The 26,317-nt window shown below is 45.8% G+C and overlaps 1 protein-coding gene across 4 annotated transcripts in view; it reads right to left on the minus strand.

The window, feature by feature from the left end:
- Nucleotides 1-25,894, minus strand: part of PTPRG (protein tyrosine phosphatase receptor type G) — a 735,948-nt gene extending 710,054 nt beyond the window's left edge. For all 4 annotated transcript variants that reach the window (XM_063661893.1, XM_054483420.2, XM_063661892.1 and 1 more), the window contains exon 1: nucleotides 24,535-25,894. In XM_063661893.1, coding sequence (XP_063517963.1) covers nucleotides 24,535-24,619 — 85 coding nt within the window. In that variant the 5' untranslated portion in view covers nucleotides 24,620-25,894. The remainder of the gene's footprint in view (nucleotides 1-24,534) is intronic.
- Between the last annotated feature and the right edge of the window lie 423 nt (nucleotides 25,895-26,317).

The following is a 26,317-nucleotide window of genomic DNA, read 5'->3' on the forward strand; positions in this document are numbered from 1 at the left end:
GAGAACACGGTAGCCCAGTCTGTCTGATGATGCTCTAGCATTTCCACATCAATGTTAGTCAAAGAAGCCAAGTAGATTGTTTCCGGGAGGCAGCCCCAAAACAAATGGGACGTCCAGACCGAAGGGATGTGTCAATGCCCTCCTGGTCCCACTGCCTTTCCCATCCCTATGTTTCCAGTTTGCAGATTCTCACAACCCTATTGGTCTCATCACTATGACCAGTTTCTTCCCAGGAAGCCAGGCTCTCAAAAGTAGCAACTTTTCAGTAATGTTGGCCCTGCAGACAAGATAACTTTAGAAACTGGTGGTGCAAACACACACAAGGAACAGTAAAGCTTTAGTTTCCTATCAGTGACCTGTGGAGATCCAAGTCAACGAGATCTAAAACCACCTTCAATTCCCCTGCACTGGGAAGGTGCTCACTGGTTGCCATATCGTCTTCATACACGAGAGTCCAATCCCAAACTCTTACATGAAAATGACCTGCTAATTGGGTCCCCAGTGCCTCCATCAGAAATAGATACTACAACCGGCAGTGTAATTAGCAAGCTTCCGCTGCCAAGACAACCACCATTTTTTTTTTTAATTTCCCACTGAAGAACTTGTCCTTCCTGACCTTAAGTTTCAAATCCTAGATATTTTGGGATGGAAAAGGTCTACTCAATCAGAGAAATCTATCACCCAATGAAAGCAATTAAAGTAGCAATTAAATCAAAATCCATACTAGCAAAACAAGGCAAAAAATAAAAAGAAGAAAAAGCAGAAAACAAAATGCATTAATAATTTCCTTTGTCTCAACTGTCCAGAGGCTTCACTAAAAATTCATGTTATAATCCAATAGCCCAATCAGTGTCTTTTCATTTTCCACTGTGATTACCAACTAGATGGTTCCCCAAGGCAGGCAGCAGCAGCTGGCACACAGTAGGTCCCCAACAAATGAAACAGGTTTGAGAGAAAAGAAGATTTCTTCAAGAATTTTGTGCCACTGACCAAAACAGAACTTGGATCTTCATCATTCATCTCCTAAGAGTCAAACTGCATGCTGAATAAAAGATGTTTTAATATTTGCAATATTGTCCTAATATTGTTTTCTTTTTTTTGAGACAGGGTCTGGCTCTGTTGCCCAGGCTGGAGTGTGGTGGCACCATCTCAGCTCCCTGCAACCTTTGCCTCCTGGGCTGAAGCCATCCTCCCACCTCAGCCTCCCAAGTAGCTGGGACTATAGGTACACGGAAGCACACCTGGCTAATTTTTGTACTTTTTTTGTAGAGACAGGGTTTTGCCATGTTGCCCAGGCTGGTGTCCAACACCCGAGCTCAAGCGATCCGCCCTCCTCAGCCTCCCAAAGTGCTGGGATTTACGTGGGAGCCACCACACCAGCCTCTAATATTGTTTTTTAGAATGAATCAACAACCCACCCAATGGCTACAGACCAAATGGCAAGTCATAAGACTGCGTGTTGAGGTTACAGATGATTTACAGAAGATTGCCATTTTCCTCCACGTACCTATATGAATTATTCCCCTATTTTCTTTTCTTTTCTTTCTTTTTTTCTTTTTTTTTTTTTTTTTTTTTTTTGAGATAGGGTCTCCCTCTGTCACCCAGGCTAGAGTGCAGTGGCACAATCTTGGCTCACTGCTACCTCTGCCTCCCAGGTTCAAGTGATCCTCCTGCCTCAGCCTCCCAAGTAGCTGGGACTACGGGTGCCAGACACCACACCTGGCTAATTTTTGTATTTTTAGTACAGATGGGGTTTTGCCATGTTGGCCAGGCTGGTCTGGAACTCCTGAGCTCAAGCAATCTGCCCACCTCAGCCTCCCAAAGTGCTGGGATTACAGGCGTGAACCACCACATCCAGCTGAATTCCCCTATTTTCTATAACGAACATTTGTTACACTTCAATAATTAGTGAAAAATTTATGAAAAAACGTGGAGATTAGAATGACATCCCATTCAAACACAGAGCAGTCTTCAAACTCCAACATGTACCAAGTCACCTGGCGATCTTGCTGAAACACAAATTCTAATTCCATTAGTCTCGGGCAGGCGGAGATGCTGCATTTTTAATAAGATTCTGTGTGAGGGCTGGACAAACTCAATGGAGCTGTGATTACTAAGGACCTATAAAACACAAAAATGATTCAGATGCCAACAATCCCAGTTTTAAAGAGATGATGATGGTAACAAGGCCTTAGATCAAAGCGGGGTAACATAAGCAAACTCGTACAATGAAAAATTAATGCATTTTGGGCACCAGCCAGAAAAAGTAGAAAAAAAAAAAAAAACTGAACTTCACTTGAAAGTACAGTGCTCTGCTGGAAGCGCTCATCTTCATAGTTAAAAACAAATGAAATTGCTTCGTATTGATTTTAAGTTGGAACACTTGCTGTCCAATAATGCCAGAAAAGGAAACAGAGCGAGGGACAAGATATGATAAGAGAGAGGAACTCTGGAGGTAATCAGACACTCTGCTGACCTCCACTCTAAGGAGTAGTTAAAACATGACAGAAAGGATTAGGTGTGGACAAAATACATGCCCAGACACGCAGCTCAGCATTCATCTCATCCTCCAGGGCCTCTTACCATTATAGACTCTTTTTATTATTATTTTTAATTCAGGCTCTAAATGTTGTTCAATTAAGTTTTACTCATTTCCTTACAGATCCTTAGGATTCTAATTTACAAATAAAATCAAGAGAGGCAGTTAAGGCTAAGTGTTATCAGCATGTCTCCTCCAGAGAGGCTGTCCCTAGCACCAAAATAAAAGTCCTCAGATTCCCGAAGATAAAAAGCTCAAAATGAATGAACTCAAAAAACCAAGCAGAGAAATGAAACCACTATTAAAGGATTATTTTTGGCAGGCAGGGGAGAAGGCTCCTGTCCTTCTCAACACATCTAGTTATCTATCCTTTTGTGTACTTCCAGCTAATATTGGTGCCCTTTGATTGAAAATGACCCAAATCAACCCTTGGTTAACGTAGGTATTAAAAGAATGTATTGAGAGAACCTGGGACATCTCAGAGACACCAATCAAGAACCAAACAATCCAGCTTTAGAAAGGGCAAGGATCAGAGTGGCTCTGAGCTTCAGGGAGCAGGAATTGAGAAAGATGAGGAAGTCTTCATGTCACATGGCTCAAGATGCCAATTCTAGGGAGAAAAGGTGTATCGAGCCCAGCCTGAGTTTTTTACCACCCTCAAAAAGGTGTGGACAGAGCTCCTTAATCAGCAGATGATCCCATTAAGAACATGGAGAGGACAGGAGATCAATAACCGAAGAGTAGCAAAGGTCCTATTAGCAAAAAATGTTAAAGAGATGCTAGGCAGGCAAAAATAATAGCAGTACAATAAAAACAACAATAATCATGTGTTTGCTAGGGACCAGTGCTTTACTTATATCCTCATCCAATTCTTCCATCAGCTCTATGAGACAGGGATCATCATCCCATCTTATAGATGTACTGGGGCCTGAGGACACAAAGCTAGTCCATGACCAGCAAGTCCATGACCAGCAAGCACAGTTTACAAGACCACTGTAAGGAAGCCACTGAGCCCTTCCCTGTGCTCAGTCTCCATGGACAACAAAACCAAGTCTGAATGCCTCAGCCTTGCGTTCAGGGGCCAGTCAATGCATCTAACATTGGCTCCCATGCGTCTCAACATTGGCTCCCAAGCCTCTCAAATCTCTACAGGGCCCATCTGCCAGCTGGCAGTCACTAATGGCTTTATACTATGAGGAAGCACCTAAGATACAAGGCAGATATGGGTCCAAGTCCCAGAAATGCATGATTCAGCTCTAGGAATAAGCCCATTTGCCTCCTGGTCAACCACCGTATGCTCATTATTGCCTCTGTTCACTTTATTGTGTTCACTTCATTGTGTACATAAAATACCAGCCAGGATACCCATAGGAAGGTATCTTATCCCATTATTCTATCGCTCCTGAACACTTGGGATCTGAATCAGTATTTCAGCGTGTTATTAGCTTCAGTCTTACACTGCAACACATTGCTTTAGAGACTTTTTGCACACATTTTTTGAACCCCCAAAACCCCAAGCAAAGTGCTAACACATGGAGTTTCCACTAACAGTTGACTTGAATCCATTATCTTCCTTGCAATAATGTACAAGAGGAAACTCCCTAGTAGTTAAAAATCATAACATCCCACTGGACATCTCAGGCATTCATTTCTGTATCTACAGCCTGGAAACAGGAAGGTCCAGAATTCAACAGCTGGACCCAAGAGTGAGCCTGGTCATCCTTCCCTTCACGGCATCCCAACAAACACAGAATACATGGTTACATTTAACATGAATTCCACTCTTATCAAACACAGGCAAAGGCTCCTGGGTTCCTATCAGGCTACGTCCTGGCTGCGCTCGCCACTTCGGATAAATTGTTCTATCTCATGCTGTCCCCATTCCCTCCTAGAGAAACAGCATCAATCTCAGAGTTGTGCCAGGACCAAAAAGAATGTACTGGACAGCTTTCCACTTTGGCTACATGTGGTTGCTACTCTTATGATTTTTATCATTTATATATAATGACATGTATGAATATATGATTTATTCAGCATTCCCAGCACCAAAAAATTAATAAATAAAATAAAATAAGGGCCAGGTGCAGAGTGGCTCACACCCTGTAATCCCAGAACTCTGGGAGGCCAAGGCGAGTGGATCACTTGAGACCAGGAGTTTGAGACCAGCCTGGGCAACATGGCAAAACCCTGTCTCTACAAAAAATACAGAAATCAGCCGGGCATGGTGGTACATGTCTGTAGTCCCAGTTATGCGGGACGCTGAGATGGGAGGATGGCTTGAGCCCAGTAGGGGGAGGTTGCAATGAGGCGAGATCACGCCACTGCACTCCAGCCTGGGCATTAGAGCAAGACCCTGTCTCAAAAAAATAAAAATAAAAATAAAACGAAACAAAATAAAATAAGGGTACAGTACATGCCAAGATGAAGAAAGAACTATAGGCCAGGTACAGTGGCTCATACCTGTAATCCCAGCATTTTGGGAGGCCGAGGTGGGCGGATCACTTGAGGTCAGGAGTTCGAGACCAGCCTGGCCAATGTGGTGGAATCCTGTCTCTACTAAAAATATAAAAATTAGCTGGTCGTGGTGGCGTGTGCCTCTAATTCCAGCTACTTGGGAGACTGAGGCATGACAATCACTTGAACCTGAGAAGCAGAGGTTGCAGGGAGCCGAGATCATGCCACTGCGCTCCAGCCTAGGGGACAGAGCGAGACTGTCTCATAAAAAAAAAAAAAAAAAAAGAAGCAACCATGGGTTCTCTCTCATTAAGTCTGCCCCTGCTCCCCCTCTCACATTCTCGTGGCCACACGCTCTAAAACTGAGAAGCACAAATCTAACACCACAGGAGACAAAAAGCCCCACAGCTACACACAGCCTGCACTCAGAAATGAATCAAATGCAGAGTCAGGGAACTAAGGTGGGGAAAAGGATGCCATGAAACCTTGCTACTAAAACCAGAGCTTCTGTTGTGTGTGGAGAAAGACAGCTGATTTGACCTTCCTTCTTACCCCAGAGCTTTTACACTTGAGTCTGATTAGCTAGTGTCTGGAACTAATTAAAAGGTGTGGCATGAAAGAAAGACAAAAACAAACCCTGGCAACTTTCTCTGGGGGAATTAACGACTAGATTTACAACGCCTCCTCCAGGCTAGAACTAACTGAGAGCACAGTGAGATGGGATTCATTATTCAAAGAGTATCCACCTCCAGAAAAGTTTAAGATTCATCCCTGGCTACATGGCTGCTTCCTTGGCTATAGATGGGTACAAAAAATACCATTGAGAAAAACACCAGAATGGACCAAGTCCAGGCTTTGAAAAGTCAGAAAGCAAGAAGGCATGTCTGCTATGCTCTAGGACTAACATGCCAACGAGGGAAACACAAATATTTTCTCTCCATCAAGACATTACTTCCCTGTAACTACTCCAAAACCTCCAGAAACCAGTACAAATCACACAGTACCTTGCTAACATGCCCTCTGCAGACCAAGGGTATAATTATATCCTGTTACCCAAGGTAACTTAAGAAGATCTACTGAAGGGTTTCTGCAGCCAAAAGAAAATAATAATCGTTAAGTCCTTTTACTTTATTCTTAGCCACAGGAATAAAACACACTTACCCAGTTAGGTTTTTTTCCCTTACTTTTATTAACATATGTAACACTTACTAAGTTTAAAATACATTATAGTATTTTATCAACCATAAATCAGATGGCCGGGCGCGTTGGCTCACGCCTATAATCCCGCCACTTTAGGAGGCCGAGGTGGGCAGATCACAAGGTCAAGAGATCGAGACCATCCTGGCCCACATGGTGAAATGCCATCTCTACTAAAAATACAAAAATTAGCTGAGGCAGGAGAATCGCCTGAACCCGGGAGGCAGAGGTTGCAGTGAGCCGAGATCCTGCCACTGCATTCCAGCCTGGAGACAGAGCAAGACTCCGTCTCAAAAAAAAAAAAAAAATCAGAATAGAGTTGACCCTTGAACAACTCAAGGGTTAAGGGTACTGACTCCTGCACTGTCGAAAATCTGAGTATAACTGTTATTTGTTTTTTAATTTTGTTTGTTTGAGATAGGTCTCGCCACGTTGCCCAGACTGGCTGCAAAGTCCTGGGCTCCGGCAATCCTCCTGCCTCAGCCTCCAGAGTAGCTGGGATTACAGGTTCCACCCTGCCTGGCTCAGAGTACAACTTTGGACTCCCCAGGAGCTTTGCTAATAACCTACTGTTGACCAGAAGCCTTACTGATAACATAAACCATCAGTTAACACATCAACAGACTATTATCTACATGCATTTTATGGATTTATGACATATTTTTTATTTTTTTCAATATTTCTCAGCTATGTGGTTGATCTGTGATTTTTAAAAAATTATCACAAATCTCCAAAAAATCTTCTAAGACATTTATTGAAAAAAAAAATCCATGTATAAGTGGACCCACACAGTTCAAACCCATGTTGTTTGAGGGTCAGCTGTACATACAAAGACTTTACCCTATTCCATGTATCCCTACAGTGGCCAAGTGCCAGAAAACGAAGATATCAGTCTAAGTTAGCCTTCCGTCCTCGCTCACCTGGCCTTTCTCCTTTTCAGAACTCAGCTCTTAAAGTACCCAAAATTCAATCCAATAAGTGCAGTTCACAAGCTGCGCGTAGATGGTTATCCATGTATGAACAGAAGCACCACACTGTTAGAAAGAAGAGCACTGGCTTTGGAGTCAGAAGCCTGGCTTTCGCCACTTTCCAAGTTACATGATACAGGGCAAATTTCTTAACTTAGCAAAACCTCTACTTTTACACCTGGGAAATGCAAGGATGAATTACAGATAAAGTGTGTCCAGCCCCTAAGATGAAGTTATTTTATTTTACCAGCTCATGCTCACAGTAGGTGCTCAAAAAATGGTTTGTGTTAGCCACATTGTAAGAAACACCTGTTGGAGTAGCAACAGAATTTCAGGATGCCCTCCCTCACCCCCCGTGAGGGAGATGTTCTTCCCTTGGGGCTTTCAGTGGAAAATACTACACAAGACAAAAACTCCCAGACCCCATGAAGGGACACGAGGAGAGGGAGCTGTCACTAGAGGCAGATGCAGTGATCACAGCACTCCAAAGGAAGGGTTTGCCTTGATAACGTAGCAAGAGATAACTTGGCCAAAGTTCCGTGTGGACAGAAAGGTCTGGAGGACTAGTCTCTTTCAGAGTCACTCTGAAGTCTGGCTCTGCTGGAGAGTATTAGCTAGTCCTCAGGGAACTCCTTTTGTTCCCATTCCCATGTGGGCACTCACAGGCTGCTCTCAGAAGCCCTCCCCTGAGTTTCCAAGGCTCAAGATGGGGCCTGAGGATCCTCCAACGCCCCTTCAACACCCTAACTGCAAGACTTTAACATCCTTGTCTATCCCTCATAAAAGAACTTACCACTGAAACCCAGATTCTTATCACCTGCACCAAACAAAGGGCATTCGTCCATCCTGCCAAACATTCCCTGGGAAGGACGCATTTCCATCGGGAACCTCAAAAACAATTAAACAGGGATGGGGTTTTCCCAGCTGTGCCTCTGCACCCCTCCCTAGCCATTTGCCACCACTGCCCATGTCCTTGGCCTGTGGATGCACATGGACTCAATGGGATCCAAGCTAGAAGCCCTTCTGGGCAGACCTAACTGTTTCTCAGATGGGTATGTCCTGTCTGTCTCTCACATTCTCCACATTTTAATTTCCAAATTAAGTAGCAGGCTGGAGAGTAGAGAATATTCACTTTACTTGGAAAAGCCACCCATTTTAGCATTCTGTTGGAGAAAGGAACCAAACATCCCAAGAGGGGATTCTGGATGTCTCTACACTACTCAGATGCAGAGACCACCACCCAATCCAACTGGTCAAATAAATCCACAGCTGTATTAAAGCCTGGACCACTGGTAATACCCTGGAGTCCACAGCTTGGATCCTAAATGAGCTTGGCTATTCATGAAATACATGAAATTATAAAGCTCTTTCACCAGGCACCAGGGGCTGATTGCTGCAATGGATTATTATCAGTCTGTCAAGGAGCTTCCGCAGGCCGTGTGCAATCTCTGAAAATCTCCAAGTTCCCTTCTACCTTTCAAATTGCTGAGCAGGAGCTCAAGCGAGATGCTGTCCCTGGATTTTCTAGGTAGCAGGGACCAGTCTGCAACCCACACAGGTCCCACGATGCAGCACCAACAGGAACCAGGAGAGGGAGAAATCAATGCCAGGAACTCTGCTATATGTCTACTCATGAGCTGGTAAAATAATAACGGCTTTTATTTTCAAGTGCTCCCTAGATGCCAAGGCCTGTGCCAAATGCCTTACATGGTTTACCTCATTTACTCCTCAAACAACCTCACGGAGCAGGGACTGTTACCCCATTTCACAGACGGGTAAACAGGCACGCAAAGCTAAATGTCCCTAACCTGCTAGCCTAACATACCCAGAATATCCCAGAGTCAGTATCTTCCAGGAGACAACCTTCTCCATCAATTACAAGAGTTTCCCTTAGCCCTACATTTTAAAGGGGTAGGGAAGAGAAAACAGGTAATCAATGTCACACAGGGGATTACAGCTGTGAAATGCTCTTCTGGAAGGTGAGAAAAGGTTAGAAAGAGCTCTCTAGACCAGTGCTGTCCGATAAAAATACAATGCGAGCCAAAAAAGCGAGCCACATGTGTAATTTAAAATTTTATGGTAGTCACATGAAACAGTAAAAGGAAACAAGTGACAGTAATTTCAATGGCATTTTCTACTTAATATATCTAAAATATCATTTTAATAGGCAGTCAATGAAAAGTTTTAATGAGATATTTCACATTCTTTTTTCATTTGTCTTTGAAATCTGGTGCATATTTTACACTTAAAGTACATCTCAATTTAGACATGCCACACTTGAAGTGTTTACTAGCCACATGTGGCTGGTGGCTACCATGTTGAACAGAGAGCTCTATAGACATTTCACAGTAATTAAGCAAAGGCTCAACATCAAAAGGAATCTTGAGGTGGAAAAACTCATATACAGGAAACAAATACAGGATTACCTGATGTCATCCTAGTACTTGGTATGTTACCAAGCACCTAAAATTTATCTGATGTCAGCTTCGCAAATGAATTCCTTTCACCTTTCATCCCTACTCTTCAATTTCCTTATCAAAAATAACACTGATCAGAGGACCACTCAAATTTTGAGAAACAAGCTACCCTAAAGGTAACCATCAACTTATTCAGAACAAACATAAGATACTCCTGTCAGGTATAAACAACAGGGGGAAAGGATCCAATAAGTCAATCACAGTTTTAAAAACTGCTGTCACCAAGCCCATTCTTAACACTTACTTAAATAGCTAAGAATTCAGAAAGGTGTCACTTTGGAATATAAACAGTCCTACAAGGGCCATAATCTGATGCAAAACCTCTGGGCTTTGAAGAAAGGAAAAATAAGCAAGTGAATTTAGATCCCTAAACTTCCATTAGTGGATCTCACCAATTAAAATATGATGTAACCACCATCAAGAGACTGGATTTTTTTTTTTCTGAATAAACAAATGTGAGTCAAATATAAGTTCAAATCAATTTCATGGACCAGCAAACCTTAAAAATTGCCCATGTAGCAGCACACTTATTTGCAAGAATAGAATAGCCACTTGGATACACCTCTCTTTCTTATGCTACTTTCGAAGGTTGGTTAATCTGCCTTACTACAGCACAGAGATGGCACAAAAGTCCTCTCCCAGACCAACTACTGAAAATGATTCTAAGATCTACTTCAGGCTTCAGTAGGACAGAGCTCTGTGATCAATTAGCAACATCTACCGCAGCTATGGGAATGGGGACCATCAGCTCAAATGCCAATCTCCAACTCCTCTGTAGAAAAACGGCAAAATAACACACAGGGACAGGAAGAAGACATATGCTGTTCACTTTCACTGAATGTCCCTGTTTGTATGCACCTAAGGGGTGTGACTGGCCCCATATTAACACAAAGATATACAGCAAGGCATGTGTACCCTACTCGTGCTGATAATTTCAGCAATGAGAATATGAAGAGTAGCTATAAACCTTTTTCTTCAAGGTGGGGGATATAGGACAAATTAAACCCTAAAAGCCATCTTTGTTAAACCTCTGTCAAAAAAAAAAAAAAAAAAAAAAACCTCTTCCTGGTAGCCGTATGAGCCTTAAATTCATCGAACTCTTGCTCTGCACAGAAGAAAGCATGACAACAGCCAAAAGCCAGTTCAGATTCTGGTTCTGCCACTATTCGCTGTGGGATCTCTGCTGTCGCAGCTCCAGCTCTCTCCCATGTCTTCACAACAGTTGCATAGCATTTGTTGAGAGTATGTTTGTGCACACTTTTGTTTCATGAATCTTAAGCACTGGCTATTAAAAACAGGTACCATTTATAAAATTTTGTGTGCCAGCCAGGCACAGTGGCTCATGTCTGTACTATCAGCTCCAGCACTTTGGAAGGCCGAGGCAGGTACATCACCTGAGTGCAGGAGTTCGAGACCAGCCTGGCCAACATGGCGAAACCTCGTCTCTATGTAAAATACAAAAATTAGCCAGGCGTGGTGGCAGGCGCCTGTAATTCCAGCTACTCAGGAGGCTGAAGCAGGGAGAATTGCTTGAACCCGGGAGGCAGAGGTTTCAGGGAGCCAAAATTGTGCACTGAACAGTCTGGGTGACAAAGAGAGACTTCATCTCAAAAAAAAAAAAAAAAGGTTGTGTGTGCTTAATGCTTTTCTGGTGCTTTGCATACACATCTCATTTAATATTCACAAGGACTCAAGAAGGTTGAAATTCTCATTATCCCCATTTTAAAGATAAGAAAGCCAATAAAATTAAGTAACTGGCCAAAGTTAGCAAAGAACAAAGCTAGGAGTCACTCCGGTACCTGCAAAAAAATGCATATTTTTTTTAAATACACATTTGCCACTGGCCTCTTTCATCAGAATCCACTTGCCTTCAAGTCTCATTCCCTCAACCCCATTTAAAGGTTCCAAGGCATATAAGATTTATTTTCACAAAATCCTTTGTTGATGTGGTCAGAGTGCTTACATTTCCCCCAGACTCCCCAGAAATCAATTTTACCTCCACTTCGCATCATAAGGAGCAGCAGAAATTTCAAGAACCAGCAACTCCCTCATTTCAGTTAAGAAATTTCACTAGCAACTGAGTTGTTCTTCTAAAAACCACATCCTAAAATATGTTCAGAAAGAACTCTAACGCTAAAGTTATGCGCTGCTATGGTTTCGGTCTGTCCTCACCAAATCTTGTTGAAATTTGATCCTCAACATGGTGGTGCTGGGAAGTGGAGCCTAGTGGAAGTTGTCTGAGTCATGAGGGTGGGTCCCTCATGAATGGCTTGGTGCCATTCTCGAGGCAGTGACCGAGTTCTCATTCTGGCAAGCCGGAGTCATTTCTCGTGGGAATGGATTAGTTCCCTTGAGCGAGGTTGTTATGAAGCCAGGACGTCACTTGGGTTTTGCCTCTCTTTGCACATGTCCACTTCCCCTTCCACCTTCTCTGCCATGTTATGATGCAGCACAAAAGCCCTCACCAGACACCAGGGCCATGCCCTTGAACTTCCCAGCCTGTAAAACCGTAAGCTAAATAAACCTCTTTTCTTTATAAACCACCCAGTCTCAGATAATGTTACAGCAACACAAAATGGACTAAGACCTCTAGCATGCAAACCTGCAAACCTCTATCACATGAAATAATTTCAGCAGCTTCTGCCCAAATTGACTGACCGGGAAAATGAAAAGCTAGTGCCTAAAACTGTCAAGAGATTTTCTGCACCCTCCACTCATAACCTTTACACACATGTAAATAAGAGAAAATGACTAGTTTTAGAAGAGAAAACAACTGGTGGGAAGAGGGATGAAACAGGGCAGGCATTGACTAGCAACGTGTTCTAGAAAACTTAGCTTGTGCCTACGTACATTAGGAATCACCATGATGCACCAGCCAACATCTGTCTCATCAAGGGCAGTAGATCTGGTGATCAACTAGTACTTGTCAACCAAGCAAAAATGATCAGCTCAGGCAAGCCCTTCTCCTAGTCCAACCTGCACAAAGCCATTACTGGGCAACAGATCAGCATTCATTTTTGCGCTCTACTGTCAGCTGAGGCAAGCTCTGCTGCTCTCTGCATACCTGATTCACTGTTTCTGGAACAAAGCACAAATAAGAGGGCTACCTTCTCCTGAATCAACCCTAAGAGCCAAGGTCACTTTTGATACAATGACCACCGGATTCACAGAATTTAGCTTAAATTATTCCACAAGAGAGAGGAAAAAAAAAGGTTTACTACCATTGCAACCATCAAAACATAACACTGCTGTCCTATAGACATTCGTCCTCTAATTAGAATAGAATCCTGTTTTCAGCAATAGATACCTTAGCGGCCAGCAGAAGGTATGAATTCAGCTTCTCTTTTTAAAGATAAACTTCAACCACCATGACAATATATATACTCACAATTCTTTTAAGGAAGATATTAACCTTGGATAGCATATCTCTTAAGAAGACACAATATACAAACATGAGATATCTTGAAACTACATACAATGACATCAAAGTCTTGTAAAACATTCTATAATCATTTGAAGAGCATTATCTACTCATTCTGTCGGCCCTCAAACGTGACTACCGCTACCGACACACCAAAGATACAGCACAAGGAGGAATGTGTTCCTGCCCTCAAAGAACATAGCTTAATTTGGCTCTGAATCACATGTGGGGAATTCATGTAAATGTATTGCATATCACGGTGACCACTTAATGAACATGTACTAAAACAAGGGTGAAGGACTCATCCCCTCAAATCTTCTATCTGTAACAGTCAAAAGCTAGCCACTCTATTGTGTACAAAGTTCAAGCTTTCACATGTTGTTGTTGTAAAAATTAAAATGTGCACTATTTCTATCATTTATTGGAAATCCATGTGCAGAAATTAGGAGGGCAGCAATATTGTGTTAAAAAACTAAGCAGCAAGGGACCCACTAATATGGCATCTCCAATATTAATGTACTCAGATCCTACTCTATTAATAGTCACTGGCTTTCCTCCCTTGTCCCCCCACATCATACCCCTTCTTGGGCCATTTGATAACAAGAAACTGATCAAGAGAACCAGCTCTTAAATGAGCGATTTTTCAAAACACACTTTTGTTTTAACTGAACAAGGTAACAGAAATTCAGATCAACCAGGGAAGTCAACACATGACTGTGAAATATCCAAGCAGCAGGCCATTTGTAGAGCCAGAAAAGGACACAGCCAGGAGAGGTGAGCTTCAGCTTCATAAGCAATATTGATAGGAAAGAAGTCATGTCATCAGCCAGCAATGCACCTGTGTGCACTAGTGCATGTGTGCACGCACATGGTTACACATGACCAATCCAGGCAATATAAAACCCCAAACAAGCCCAAAGAAAAAATCTGTCCCTCAGGAAAATCACCTATGCTTGGGTGACAAACACCTCCAGGGACCAGCTGCGTACTGTAAATAACCACTACAGGCCAGGTGTGTGCCCCATCCCAAGGCGTAGCACTATTTAATTTCAGGTTAATGTTGTTCCCAAGCAAGAACATAGGCCCTAGACTGCTAGACCTTCCTATTTTTCAAGAGTAACCCACACTTTCATGGGAAGCTCTCATGACGGCCGGGGCTTCTATCTGTTTTGGTCACCATTGTTTCCCCAGTGCCTAGAACAGTGCCTGGCATGCTCTAGGCACTCAGAAACTTGTTGATGGCATGAATGCAAAATGACTGATTTTTAACACATTCTTAATTTTTAATTTATTTTTTCTTTTAAACGCAGTATGGCCAAAAGAACATCTATAAAATTCCAGATAACCCAAATGCCTGTCCTTTCTCCATTTCTCCTTTCCAGACACAAGATCCGGAACTAGCTTCGTTTCTCATTTTAGACAAAGACGTCTGCCCCAACCACTCCAATCATAAATCACATTAGATAGTTTTAAAGGCTATACACATAACTGTTGACATGAGCAAATCTCCATATTTTTTTTTCCTTGGTCTCCGGGAGAAATAAGGTTTCATGTTTAAAAAACAAACAAACAAACAAAAACATAGCTTATAGGCATTCCATTAACCAAGTTCCACTCACCACCTTATCTGCTACTCCCTCAGGATAATCTGTAGCAAGGTTAGCAAGATAATGGAAGGGTTCTCAACGCCTTAGGAAGCAAACCCTCACAGGAAAAAGTCAACAAGTGCACCTCACAAATCACAGTGTGTCCCGGGCATCTGAGTTGCATATTGCAAAAAGACCACAACCCTCCAAACTGCCTAGCCTGGAATCAACAATCTCTAAAATTCCAGAAAAAAATTTTAGAAGCCATTTAGTGAAGGGCGAGGAAAACAACCCGAAAGAAATTGAGGGTCTTGCCCAAGATCCCACAGCTGGTTTGGCTGGTTCCCATGGCTAGTTCCAAACTCCAGAGGAAAAATGCAGAATCCAAGCCATGTCTTGCCAAACACAACACCCTCAGACCTTTCCTGAAGTTATGATTCAGAGCCTGCTGCCCACACTTAGATGATATACATGGGACCGTAAAAATACCGCATTATTACAAAGTAACCATATTCAAAGCCCCAAACAAAAGTTCTCAAATTACAAAGCAAATCAAGTTAGGTAATTTGGAAGAGGAGTAGTGTCAAAAAAAACTCACCACCAACAAATTCAGACTCTATCCACAGTTATTATCAGCTTATTCAGAAGCTAAAGTAATTTGCTGAAAGGTCATCTCTTCAACGTAACCAAATAAAATCCTATACTAATTGCATTACTTACTTATTTAATTATAGCAAGTGCAGGAAGACATCTTTATTCCACCCAGTGTTCATGGCACTTGCTTATATGGGAAAAGTAATAGGGTGAAATACATAAAAAGCTAGATCTTTCAATTGGCCCTCCTATGCAATTAGGAAAAATAGTTTCCATACTCTCTTCAAAAAGCAAATGGTCTGAAATAAAATGTAAAAAAAATCCTGAGCAATGATTAGAGAAACATATTACAGTCACCGCCCCCCACCGCTCCCCACGCCTTGCTACCCCGGTAACCTTGGACCTACCTTCTTCAACTTTAGTTTCCTCACCCTACAGTGGAAATAATCACGGTTTCTACTTCCAGGGATGATTAAAAGCACATAAAATGCTCAAGCACGGGGCATAGATCACATGTGCTTGGTAAGCGTAGGCTATTATAATTACTATTCCCATTTTATAGATTAAAAGGGTGAGGCCCATTTGCCCAAGGTAAATGCTGTAATGAACTAAGAATTTCAACCCAGGTCTCTGGGGTTTTGGTGTGGATTCTGAATAAGAGATATGTATATCTGAAACTCCCAGAGCCCCAGCGCCACCCAACCCCACTTCCATTAGATGTTGGGTAACCACCCAAGGGTAACCACCCTTAGCGACCCACAGACAGAGCTAAGCCTCCACACTTACTGAAGAGAAACGCTTCTGGAAAAGTGTCATTTTAAAAAACAGGTAAAACTCATTTATAAATAACCACTGCTTTGTAAATAAATCCTTTTGACAATTCTTAAAAAGTTCTCGAGACAACCTTAGAAAGTCAGTAATATTTCCTCACTAATCTGGACTATGCTTTTATGCTTGGTCAATTGCTTATGGCTGTGTCCCCTATCCAAATCATTCCCAATTAATGAGCGGATCTGATTTAAGTGCACTGCAGGATTCATGAGGTAGCAGTGGTATGAAAACTCAAATACCTCTTAGATGTATATCGTAACTAGTATGAATTCCTCAAAAGTATATCCAATGCATTATACAACACCCTGCTTCACTCACTTAGAAAGATAGTATCACAGACCCAAAAATAAGACCAGTTGTCCTATTTTCTTACATGGAAGTGTTACATATTCCATGAACTATGCTTTCATTTTTTTCTTTTTTAGTTGCTAGAATTCAGCAGCCAACTGTGTCACTTTGCTACTCCCCAAAAATAGCTAAACTGAGTAGTTTAAAATCACATTTTGTTGTTTGGCCAGAAAAATATCACGCGGATTTCAGTCTGCAAAAAAAAAGAAAAGATTAGAGGGCACGAGGTGTGCATCAGTGTTTGGTTCTCTCTCATATGCTCTGTAGCTCTGAATCCATGAAAATATAGAGACAAGACATCAATGTGTTGAAGTGTCACACAAGTGTAAAATAAAAGCAAACACCCAACTACTGTTTGCTTCCCATCAGTGGAGCCAAATTAAATCCCAGTAATGAGTAACCTATTTCCCTCCATTACCACACCATCCATAAGGCCTGAGAAGAGGAATTAACATCTCAGGGTGCAGGACCAGGCGACTCTTTCAACACAGGGATTTGGAAGATTCATGAGACACATTTTAAGCCCACAAAAGCATTTTTCCCACTTTAAGCTGAGAAAGCAGAGACCTCCTTTGCAATGTGGGCAAGGTGGTATCTCAGACTTCATGAGGGCTTTCTCATTTATTTAAACCTCAAAATGTAACCTGTTAGTAATCTTACATAGGATGTCCTCATGCTGATCCCTACTCCTCCTCAACCTCAACAGCAAAGACAGATACAAAAACCCATCACATATGTTTACACAGTTTTTTAAAAAGTTGTCTATACATACAGTTGTCCTTTTCAGTTCCACTGTCCTCTTTCCATACACTCTTATCCAAATCTCTTAAGAACACATAAAATAAAAACGGTGGCCAGGAGCAATGGCTCACGCCTATAATCCTAGCACTTTGGGAAGCTGAGGTAGGAGGATCACTTGAGGTCAGGAGTTTAAGACCAGCCTGGGCAACACAGGGAGAGACCCTGTCTCTATAAAAATAAACATATAAAACTTTTGATTTAAAAAAAATGGTTACTGAGCACATACTGTTTACCATGCACAGCACTAAGTCCTTATATACATTCTCATTCAAGCCTCACAAAGACTTTAGGAGTTAGGCTTCTATCACCACTCCATTTCACAGAGGAAGAAAAAAATAATGAGGCACAGAGAGGGTATGTAACTTTTCTAAGGTAGCACAGCTAGCAATGGCACAGGTAGGCTGGCTCCAGAGGCCATATTCTTACCTACTTTGCTATATTCTGTATAACTCTCAATAGCCACCTAGTTTAGAAAACAAATAAAAAAGCATTAACAAGTTCCAGGCTCCTAAAAGATTTCTTCCTGCTACATGCTGACAAAACAGTATGGCAACTCTCATCAACTGGCTGACACGTATCAAAGTTTTCATTCAATGTGTAAGTTACCTCGATCCCCACACCCACCACAAGTACAAGTGAAACACTACCCAATTCCGCTTGGGAGGCTTCCAAAAGAGAAACCGGGCACATATAGAAACCTCATCACCTGTCATTCCTCTTCCTATTCCTAGAAGCACTTAAAACAAGTCTTTTTTTTTTTTTTTTTTTTTTTTGAGACGGAGTCTTGCTCTGTCGTCCAGGCTGCAGTGCAGTGGTGCGATCTCAACTCACTGCAACCTCTGCCTCCTGGGTTCAAGCGATTCTCCCGCCTTAGCCTCCCAAGTAGCTGGGACTACAGGTGCGCACCACCATGCCCAGCTAATTTTTGTATTTTTAGCAGAGACGGGGTTTCACTATGTTGGCCAGGATGGTCTCAATCTCTTGACCTCATGTTCCGTCCGCCTGGGCCTCCCAAAGTGCTGGGATTACAGGCATGAGCCACCGCGCCCAGCCAAAAAACAAATTTTTTTTAATAGTTGTATTAAGGGCTGCAATCATAAAAACCTTAGGCCTGCATAGATCCAGCAAGCTATCTCACACAGAATAATATATTTTTCTGTCAAAACACCAAATATCTTGCTACAAATGATACCAGGTGAAATGGTCCCTCCAATTATAGTTGTCCCAATAGGAGGGGACAATCACTCAAGAAGCCCTCTAGCTACTTAAAGCAATCTTGCACAGCCATCACTTATACCTACCAATCCTTTTCATATTGAGTAAACCACAAATTTATCTGTTCTACATCTCAATCATCACAGACTTTCCTGAAAGTGAAATTCACCTATATTACTTTAAGACATTTTTTAAAGAGACATTAACAATCCCGTGTTCTTAGAAATTTGCAACAGGCAAATTGTAGGGAAAAGCAAGGGGAAGTAAATACAGGTTTCTGGAGTATACTTATCCTTTTTATTGATTTTGTTGGTTACAACTCCACATAAACACAATACCAAAAATAAGTCAAAGCCAAGTCCGATAACTCTTTTTTACACAAGTATAATTGATTTTTTAAGTGCACAGAACGTTGCCCTAGTCCTGAATATAGTTCGTTTCCAAGTAAGATGGTTGCTCCCATTTCTCAGACTGGCAAATGGACTTTTTTTTTTTTTTTTCTTGAGACAGGGTCTCACTCTGTCACCCAGACTGGAGAGCAGTGGCACCATCACAGCTCACTGCAGCCCCGAAGTCCTGTCCTCCACCTCTGGAGTAGCTGGAACTACAGGCACATACCACCATGTGCAGCTAATTTTTGTATTTTTTGTAGAGATGGGGTCTCACCATGTTGCACATGGCTGGTCTCAAACTCCTGGGCTCAAGCAATCTGCCCACCTGGGTCTCCCAAAGTGCTGAGATGGCAGGCATGAGCCACCATGCCCAGCCTACATTGGATCTTTTAATCTTTTTTTTTTTTTTTTTGAGACAGGGTCTCACTGTGTCACTCAAGCTGGAGTGCAGTGGCATGATCACAGTACACTGCGGCCTCAACCTCATGGGCTCAAGCAATCCTCCCATCTTGGCCTCCCAAGTAGTGGGGACTAAAGAGTGCACCTAGCTAATTTTTGTTTTATTATTTGTAGAGGCAGGGTCTCCCTATGTTGGCCTGGCTGGTCTCAAACTTCTAGGCTCAAGCAACCCTCCCGCCTCCCAAAGCACTGTGATTATAGGAGTGAGCCATATTGCCCAGCCTTATCTTTTAATCATTTGCACAGGCAACCTCATTCTGGGACAAATTCAGTGACTATTGCCAAATCCCACAAGAAGCCCTCACAAAGCAGGCTCTTCTCAGCCCCTCCTGAGTCCCTCCTGAGCCACTCCCTCTACTTCATCAATGGCTGCTGAACCTAGATCAAGCTCAGATGGAGAATTAAAGGTGGGCAGCCGTGTACTCCTTGGCTTCCATAGTATTAATAAAACAGCACTTTTATTCTCTAAACAGGATACAGCCAAAAACAGTTTCAGTGACCACCACCCAACATCTAACAGAGGTCAACTTTGAACCAAAGCAAACCAAGGGCTAATTTCAGGGTACCAAGTGCCTTAGAGGGAACTTCAGATGCCCTAAATTTTTCCCATAAGCTCCGGGTTATGGAATGTGACCACATGAAATGTAACCCAGGATGACAGTATTAATTACAATTGTTTAAATCTCTTAATTCAGAATGTACACATATTGTAATCTTCATCCTGCCTAGAAATGGCATTTCATTGTCCCACATGCTGAATGGAAATCAAGATTTAAAAAGAACAAACAATGTGTCACTGTAAAAGCAAAGTGCTAAAGCAACAGCCCAGTAGCACTGTAATCCCAGCACTCTGGGAGGCCGAGGTGGGCAGAGCACCTGAGGTCAGGAGTTCAAGACCACCCTGGCCAACATGGCAGAACCCTGTCTCCACAAAATTACAAAAATTAGCTGGGCATAGTGGCACATGCCTGTAGACTCAGCCACTCAGGAGGCTGAGGCAGGAGAATCACTTGAACCTGGGAAGTGGAGGTTGCAATGAGCTAGGATCTCACTACTGCACTCCAGCCTGGGTGACAGAGTGAGACTCCATCTCAAAAAAAGAAAAGAAGTCTCCAGGAAAAGGCAGGGAGGCAAGCGAGTAGGAGAGGCTCCCGAGTAACTACTCTAGGGCATTCCGAGTAACTACTCTAGAGCATTTTAAGTGATCTCACGTGAATGCCAAGAAAGTTACTTTCAATCAGCACACAGGTATACAACTGATTCTACTCTGTTAACTTGGGAGCTGTTTAGAATAGAAAGGCAAATCTGAAAGGGCTGTTTGTTTTGCTGCATTAAATCATCAGCATTCCATGGATCGCTTCATGTAAACAACAACATAATCTTTTACTCGGTGAAAACAGGTCCATAATTAATGGGAGATACTCAAAGCTTCACTATGGAATAGTCACTTTTCCCATATCAGCCAACCTTTCCTATGACCTTTCTTCTCCCAGCAACAACAGCAACTTCCCCTATTTCCAAAAGGCCCTGTTTATGCCTATCTTTATTAGTGTTGTAACTCCATCAACCCTCAAATGTGAACACTGTTTAGAAGGAAACATCAAAGATTTTATTCCATAACTGTGTAAACGGAACCCAGTTTAGAGACTGGGTAAAGATTCTTCATTTTCAAACATGACACATGAGGGAGAAGGAAAAAAAACCTGTACAATCTCACACCCTGTAAAGAGAAAGATTGCTGACTTCCAAATATTACTTTTGCCTTTTCCTAAGGCCATAAGGGATGCCCATCAGAACTAAAGCCCGCACATGCAAATAAAAGAAGAGACAGCTTAGAGGGAGATTCATGATTCACCTGACATTAATCATGGAGCCTCCAATTCTGACACATCCAAGGTACACAGCTAAGCTTATCCATCTGAACTGTTTCCAATGGCAGCATCCTAGATATGATGTAATTACAATACAAAACATATCAAAACCAGAGTTTCACTCTGAGGGCCGAAAGACAAAAATCAATTAAAAAAAAAATCTGCTGAGCTTGAGAACGTAAAATAGATAAAAGGTTAACCCTCGGAAGTAACATATTTTATACTGTGTCAGAGGCAATTAAATTCCCAGTGATTGGAGATATATATCAGAGTTTGAATGAACTATGTGTAAGATTTGCTTTAAAATAATAAGGTGTTGGGGAGGAAGAGATGAGAGAAGATTGAGTTGTGAGTGTTTAAGTTGGGTGGGGGATCCATTATATTTTGCTGTTTTTGCAAACGTTTCTACAGTGCTTTATAAAGACGTAATATGCCTAATATCATGTTTGGTAACACTCTTAGCTTTGCACGTGGAAAGCATCACTTGAAGCATTATTAACCCTGAATGGATCCCAAACCTGCCACACTGCTGTTCAAAGACATAAAATCCACTGTTTCCAATCCACTGAGAAAAAGCTCATGCCAGGGCTGTGTTTCCAAAACCCTGCCCAAACTACAGCTAACCCGTATGCTGAACAGGAGCTGAGAACTCAAATCCAACTGAAGAGTTATGCTGAGTTATGATTCTGAGAGGAAACAAACAAAAATACTAAGTAACAAGGGATTTTGGCTAAGACCTCACAAGGAGGACCCTACTCCAAAACAGAAGCATTTTTATCCCTCATGTCAAACAGATAAGCGCTTTCGAGGTCATAGCAGGCAGAAGTGGGGGTCCCAAGGCGCACTCCAGCCCCCAGCGAGTTTTGAGAAAGCCAGGAGCAGCATCGCCAGGCCAAGGCCGCCGCCTCGCGCCAAGGCGCGTCTGCAGCCCCAGAGTCTCGGAACCCGGGCAAGCGCGCCCCATCCCTGCGGCGTGGAGGTGGCCGAGGCAGACCAGTGTGGAGGTGGCAGGAGCCCCACCAGTGGCTCGGGGGCGCCCCCTGAGGTCCAGCGGCGTCGCGGCAACCTCGGAAAACGAAAAGCCAGCGTCTCCCAGAGCTCTGATATTTTAACTTTGCCTTGCTCCAAAGCCTGCTGCTCCCTCTCGGGCTGCACTTTTCCAAACGAAACCGCCCTCTTCCCTGCGCCTCCCACCACTGTCCTTTCCCTTTCCGACACCCCTCGGCTCCCGGACCAGGAAAGGGGCTATTTACCTCGCAGCGTGGGCGCGAAAAGAAAATGAGAAGACGAAAATGGTCCAAGCCCCACGAAGGCTGGTTCCCTGGCAGTCCCATTTTGGATCTCAAGCTTCCTCAAACATCAGGGAAAAGAAAACCACGGTCAGCCCACTGACTGCATCCCCGAGCGCAAGAAGGACAGAAGTGGAATTGGAAATTCCTCTAATTTGCAAGGCTGCCCTCCACGACCTCCCACTGCACCCATTAAAGAGTGGCCCTCACAAAGCTCAACCCCTGTGTGCACCTGAACCCGCTCAGCCGTCAAGTCCGTGGTAAAGCAGGGGAGACTAGAAGTGAGAGATGATTAACCCAAATACTGAGCAGTGGTCTTTTAGTGAATGAAGGCAGCTGTTTCTAAGGGGAGATGTCCCCATGGCCCACACTAACGTAGAGGCCGCACAGGCAGGACTCCAGTGGGCAAACCCCAGGCCCCAGTGTCCTACCGTAGAGGCAGGACTCCAGTGGGCAAACCCCAGGCTGAGTGTGGACGCACGTCCTCGCTCGGCCTCCGAGCTGCGTTTCTGGGCTGGAGCTCCGTGCCGCTCCGCGGGCAGGAGGATGAGCAGAGAGAACAAGGGGTGCAGAACACAAGACGGTGTTTTGCCTTTCTGCCCCTCGAGGCCATCCCCGAATCTGCAAAGGGGGCATTCGCTGCCAGTCCCCCGAGAGGGATCCCCAAGGGCGACGAGGGCTCCCGCGCCCTGCTCCGGGGCGCACTACGGGACTAAGGGACCCGCTGCACCAAAAACGGGCGCTCCAGCCGCCCGGGGATAGGCGGCTGTAACCGGGCAGAGCGGAGACTTCGGGGCACATTCCTCGTTTTCTTGATTCAGATAACCTCCACCTCCGGGTATCCAGGAGCTGATGAATGAGAGGGCAGAAAAACGGGGAATTCTCTGTCCTTAGGGGAGCGAGGAATGAAAAGCAAATCACCCCCTTTCTTCCAGCCCTTCCCCGGGCTAGGGCAGGACTTGGCCTCCACCCCAAGGGAGGGTGCAGGACAGCTACGAGGGAGCTCGGGGCTGCTGCCCGGGGGACCTACAAGAGAGGAGAGGGAGGCAGCTGGCTTCTGCCCTCCCCAGGGTAGAGAGGAGGGGGAACTGCCAGCTGAGGGCTGGAAGTGGAGGGTCGCCGAGCCGCACACCGTTACGTGCGGTGATTTATTCTCGTTATCAACGGCCAGTATTGTTCCTGTCTTAACCTGGCCAGAAAACAGCGAGTCTGGGTCTGCCAGCCGCGAACAGCCTGCAAAAGGGCAAAGATGAAGGTAGGCAGGGCGTGCGAGACAGGAAAAAAATCCGCCCCGGCGCGAACAGCAACCCGGCCGCCGACCCGCCCCCGCCCCCTCCCCGCGTCCAGACCCCGGCAATCCAAACGAGCAGAGCAGCGGAGGGAAAGGGCCACGGGCCGGGGCTAGGGGAGACACGGATCTCTCCGAAACCGCCTGCGCCCTGCCGTCTCACTGCGCCCAAGGAGGCTGCCTCTCGCCGGCACCGAAGGGCTGCCCGCGCCCCAGCCCCCAGAAAGAGGGAGGACGCCCCTGACCCCAGAACGCAGGCTGCTCCCCACATCCTCAGTCCTCCGCAGCCAGCCTCCGACTTCCATTCCCCGAAACCTAGCCCTCCCAAAGGGATGGAAAACAGCAAAGCAAACCCCCACCTTCTGAGCTCCTTCAATACCCGCCAGAACGAGGGGGCTCATCCCGGGCCCCCCAAACCCACAGAAGCATCCTTTCCATGGCCTCAGTCTCCCCAACCGCCCCACAACTGAGTTCTCCCGATTGGCGACGAGTCAGCAAAGCAAGTCCCCCTTTCTCCCGATTCCAGCTCCCCAGGCCCCCCAAAACAGAGTGGGAGCAGACCTCCGCGTCCCCCAGCCCCCTCCCCGGCCGGCCCCTGCCTCCACCTTCCTCGACCACTAGCCAGCCTCCCTAAACATCGCCCAAGCCAGCGAAGCAATCCTCCTCTCCTACCCGGGCGCCCGGCCACCCTCCACCCTCTCCTGGGTCTCCCGGACGGGCGCCGGAGCTCCGCGCCCAGGCGACAACTCCGCATCCCCAACGCGCGCCGGCCGGGGCCGCGTCCCCTCGGCGGCCGGCACTCACCCGGGAAGCACACGACATAATGGAGCACGGAACTGGTGATTTTCACGAACAAAATCCACCAACACGGTTCCAGTAACCTCCGCATGTCCGAAAACGCACATCGAAAAGAGGAAAGCAGGGGGGTAAACTTGTTGAATAAGTTCTTGCCTCCGTGCGAGCCTCTGCTAAGCCGGGGCGCTTCCCCGGCTCGCCCGCTCCACGGGCCCCCCGCGCTCGGCGGCCCGAGTCCCCTTGGAATCCGGGAAGCCGCCGAGCGCCCCCCGGAAAATCTCAAAAAGTGACCGGGAACGCAGAGCCACGCTGGGGACGATCCTCTCGGTGGAGAAGGGCTGCTTTCCGTTCAAAAACGAGAGAGCCGAGCGATCAGGGCGCGGAGTCGGCGGCCGGCGGCGATGCCCCGGGCCTGGGGCAGGCAGGGACCGCGGGCGGCGGCGGCAGCGGCGGCAAGCAGCCGAGGATCCCCAACTTGAGTCGGCAGCGCAGCACAGCCCGAGAGCCGGCGGGCGGCGGCGGGGCTGAGCGCGGCGCGGCGCGGCGTCTCCGGGCTTCAGGCAGGCAGCTCCTTCCAGGGCCCCGGGAAGGAAGGAGGCATGTTTGCGAGAGGGGAAGGGAGGGGAGAGGCGGGGGGAGCGGAGAGCCCCCCAAAATAGAAACGGCCGGAGGAAACGGAGGAAAACACAAAGGATCTCAGAGGGGCGCTGGGGCGAGGGTGCCTTCAGTCCATGCTCCTGAAAGTTGTGGCTCCGGCGCAGGCTGGGGAGGAACGAAGAGCGCGGGGCTGGAAACTGGCCATGCCTCCATACAGGAAGTAACATGTGAGCATGGATCCTGGCAGAGACTTTAAAGCCGGCGAGCGAAGGAGCGAGCGAACAGGGGGCGCGCGGTGGCGGCGGGGGCGCGCAGCCCGGGCCAGCTGGCGGCGGGCGCGCGCTCTCCGCGTTCTTAAAGCAGCCGCGCTCGGCTCCCGCCTTGCGAGGGGTCCCTCGGGTCCGCTCTCTCCGCGCGGCCTCTACTGGGACAGTTTGGGGACTGGGGGCGATTGTAGCTCGTGCGCGGAGAGAGGAGAGAGGCTGCCTTCTGGGGCCGGCTTGTTTTTTGCTGGATTCCCGTTGTTCGACCTCTTAAAAGGCGCCGCACGGTGCTCGGGTTTGGCGAGATCCCCTGTCCGCGTAGCTCGCGGATCCCGGACTTAAGGGGCCCCTCGCCCGGGCGCGGGGAAAGGGGGAGGGCGGACAGCTGCCTTTTTAAAGCGATGGGGTTTTCTGTTCGGCTTCACTACCCTGGCAGTTGCAGCGGTGGAGCTCACCGTCCGCGGCCCCTGTTCGCGCCTCCAACACAGCGCGTTCCCCCGCCGGGAAACAAAGCCGAGCGGCCTTTGCACTCCGGCTACGTTGAGATTTAATTTTTTTTTTTTTTTCCTTTTCGGGCTTTCATTGGCCCAGTCAAAGGCTGAGGAAAGTGGGGGAGGGGAGGAATATCGATCCCAGGATTGCGAAATCTAGCCCTTCCGAGCCCCACATCCCCTTTCCCGGCGCCACGATGGATCGGTGGCGGAGTTTCCCCAACTCGCAGCTTCTCTGGAGAAGGTTCCCGCACCCCGGTTTGGCCGCGCGGAGGGCGCAGGAAGTGCGCCTCTTACACCCTGCAGGGGGAAAGCAGCGCCGCGGGGCCGGACTGATTTCCTGGCAGCTACCCGGGGAGCGGCTGCTTCTTTAGCAATCCGGGAGAGGCGTCCGGGGGAAATGGGAGGACTAGGCTTATCTGTAATGAGTTTTGTCCCTTG

Source organism: Pongo pygmaeus, chromosome 2, assembly GCF_028885625.2.
Source record: "Pongo pygmaeus isolate AG05252 chromosome 2, NHGRI_mPonPyg2-v2.0_pri, whole genome shotgun sequence".
NCBI classification, from domain to species: domain Eukaryota; kingdom Metazoa; phylum Chordata; class Mammalia; order Primates; family Hominidae; genus Pongo; species Pongo pygmaeus.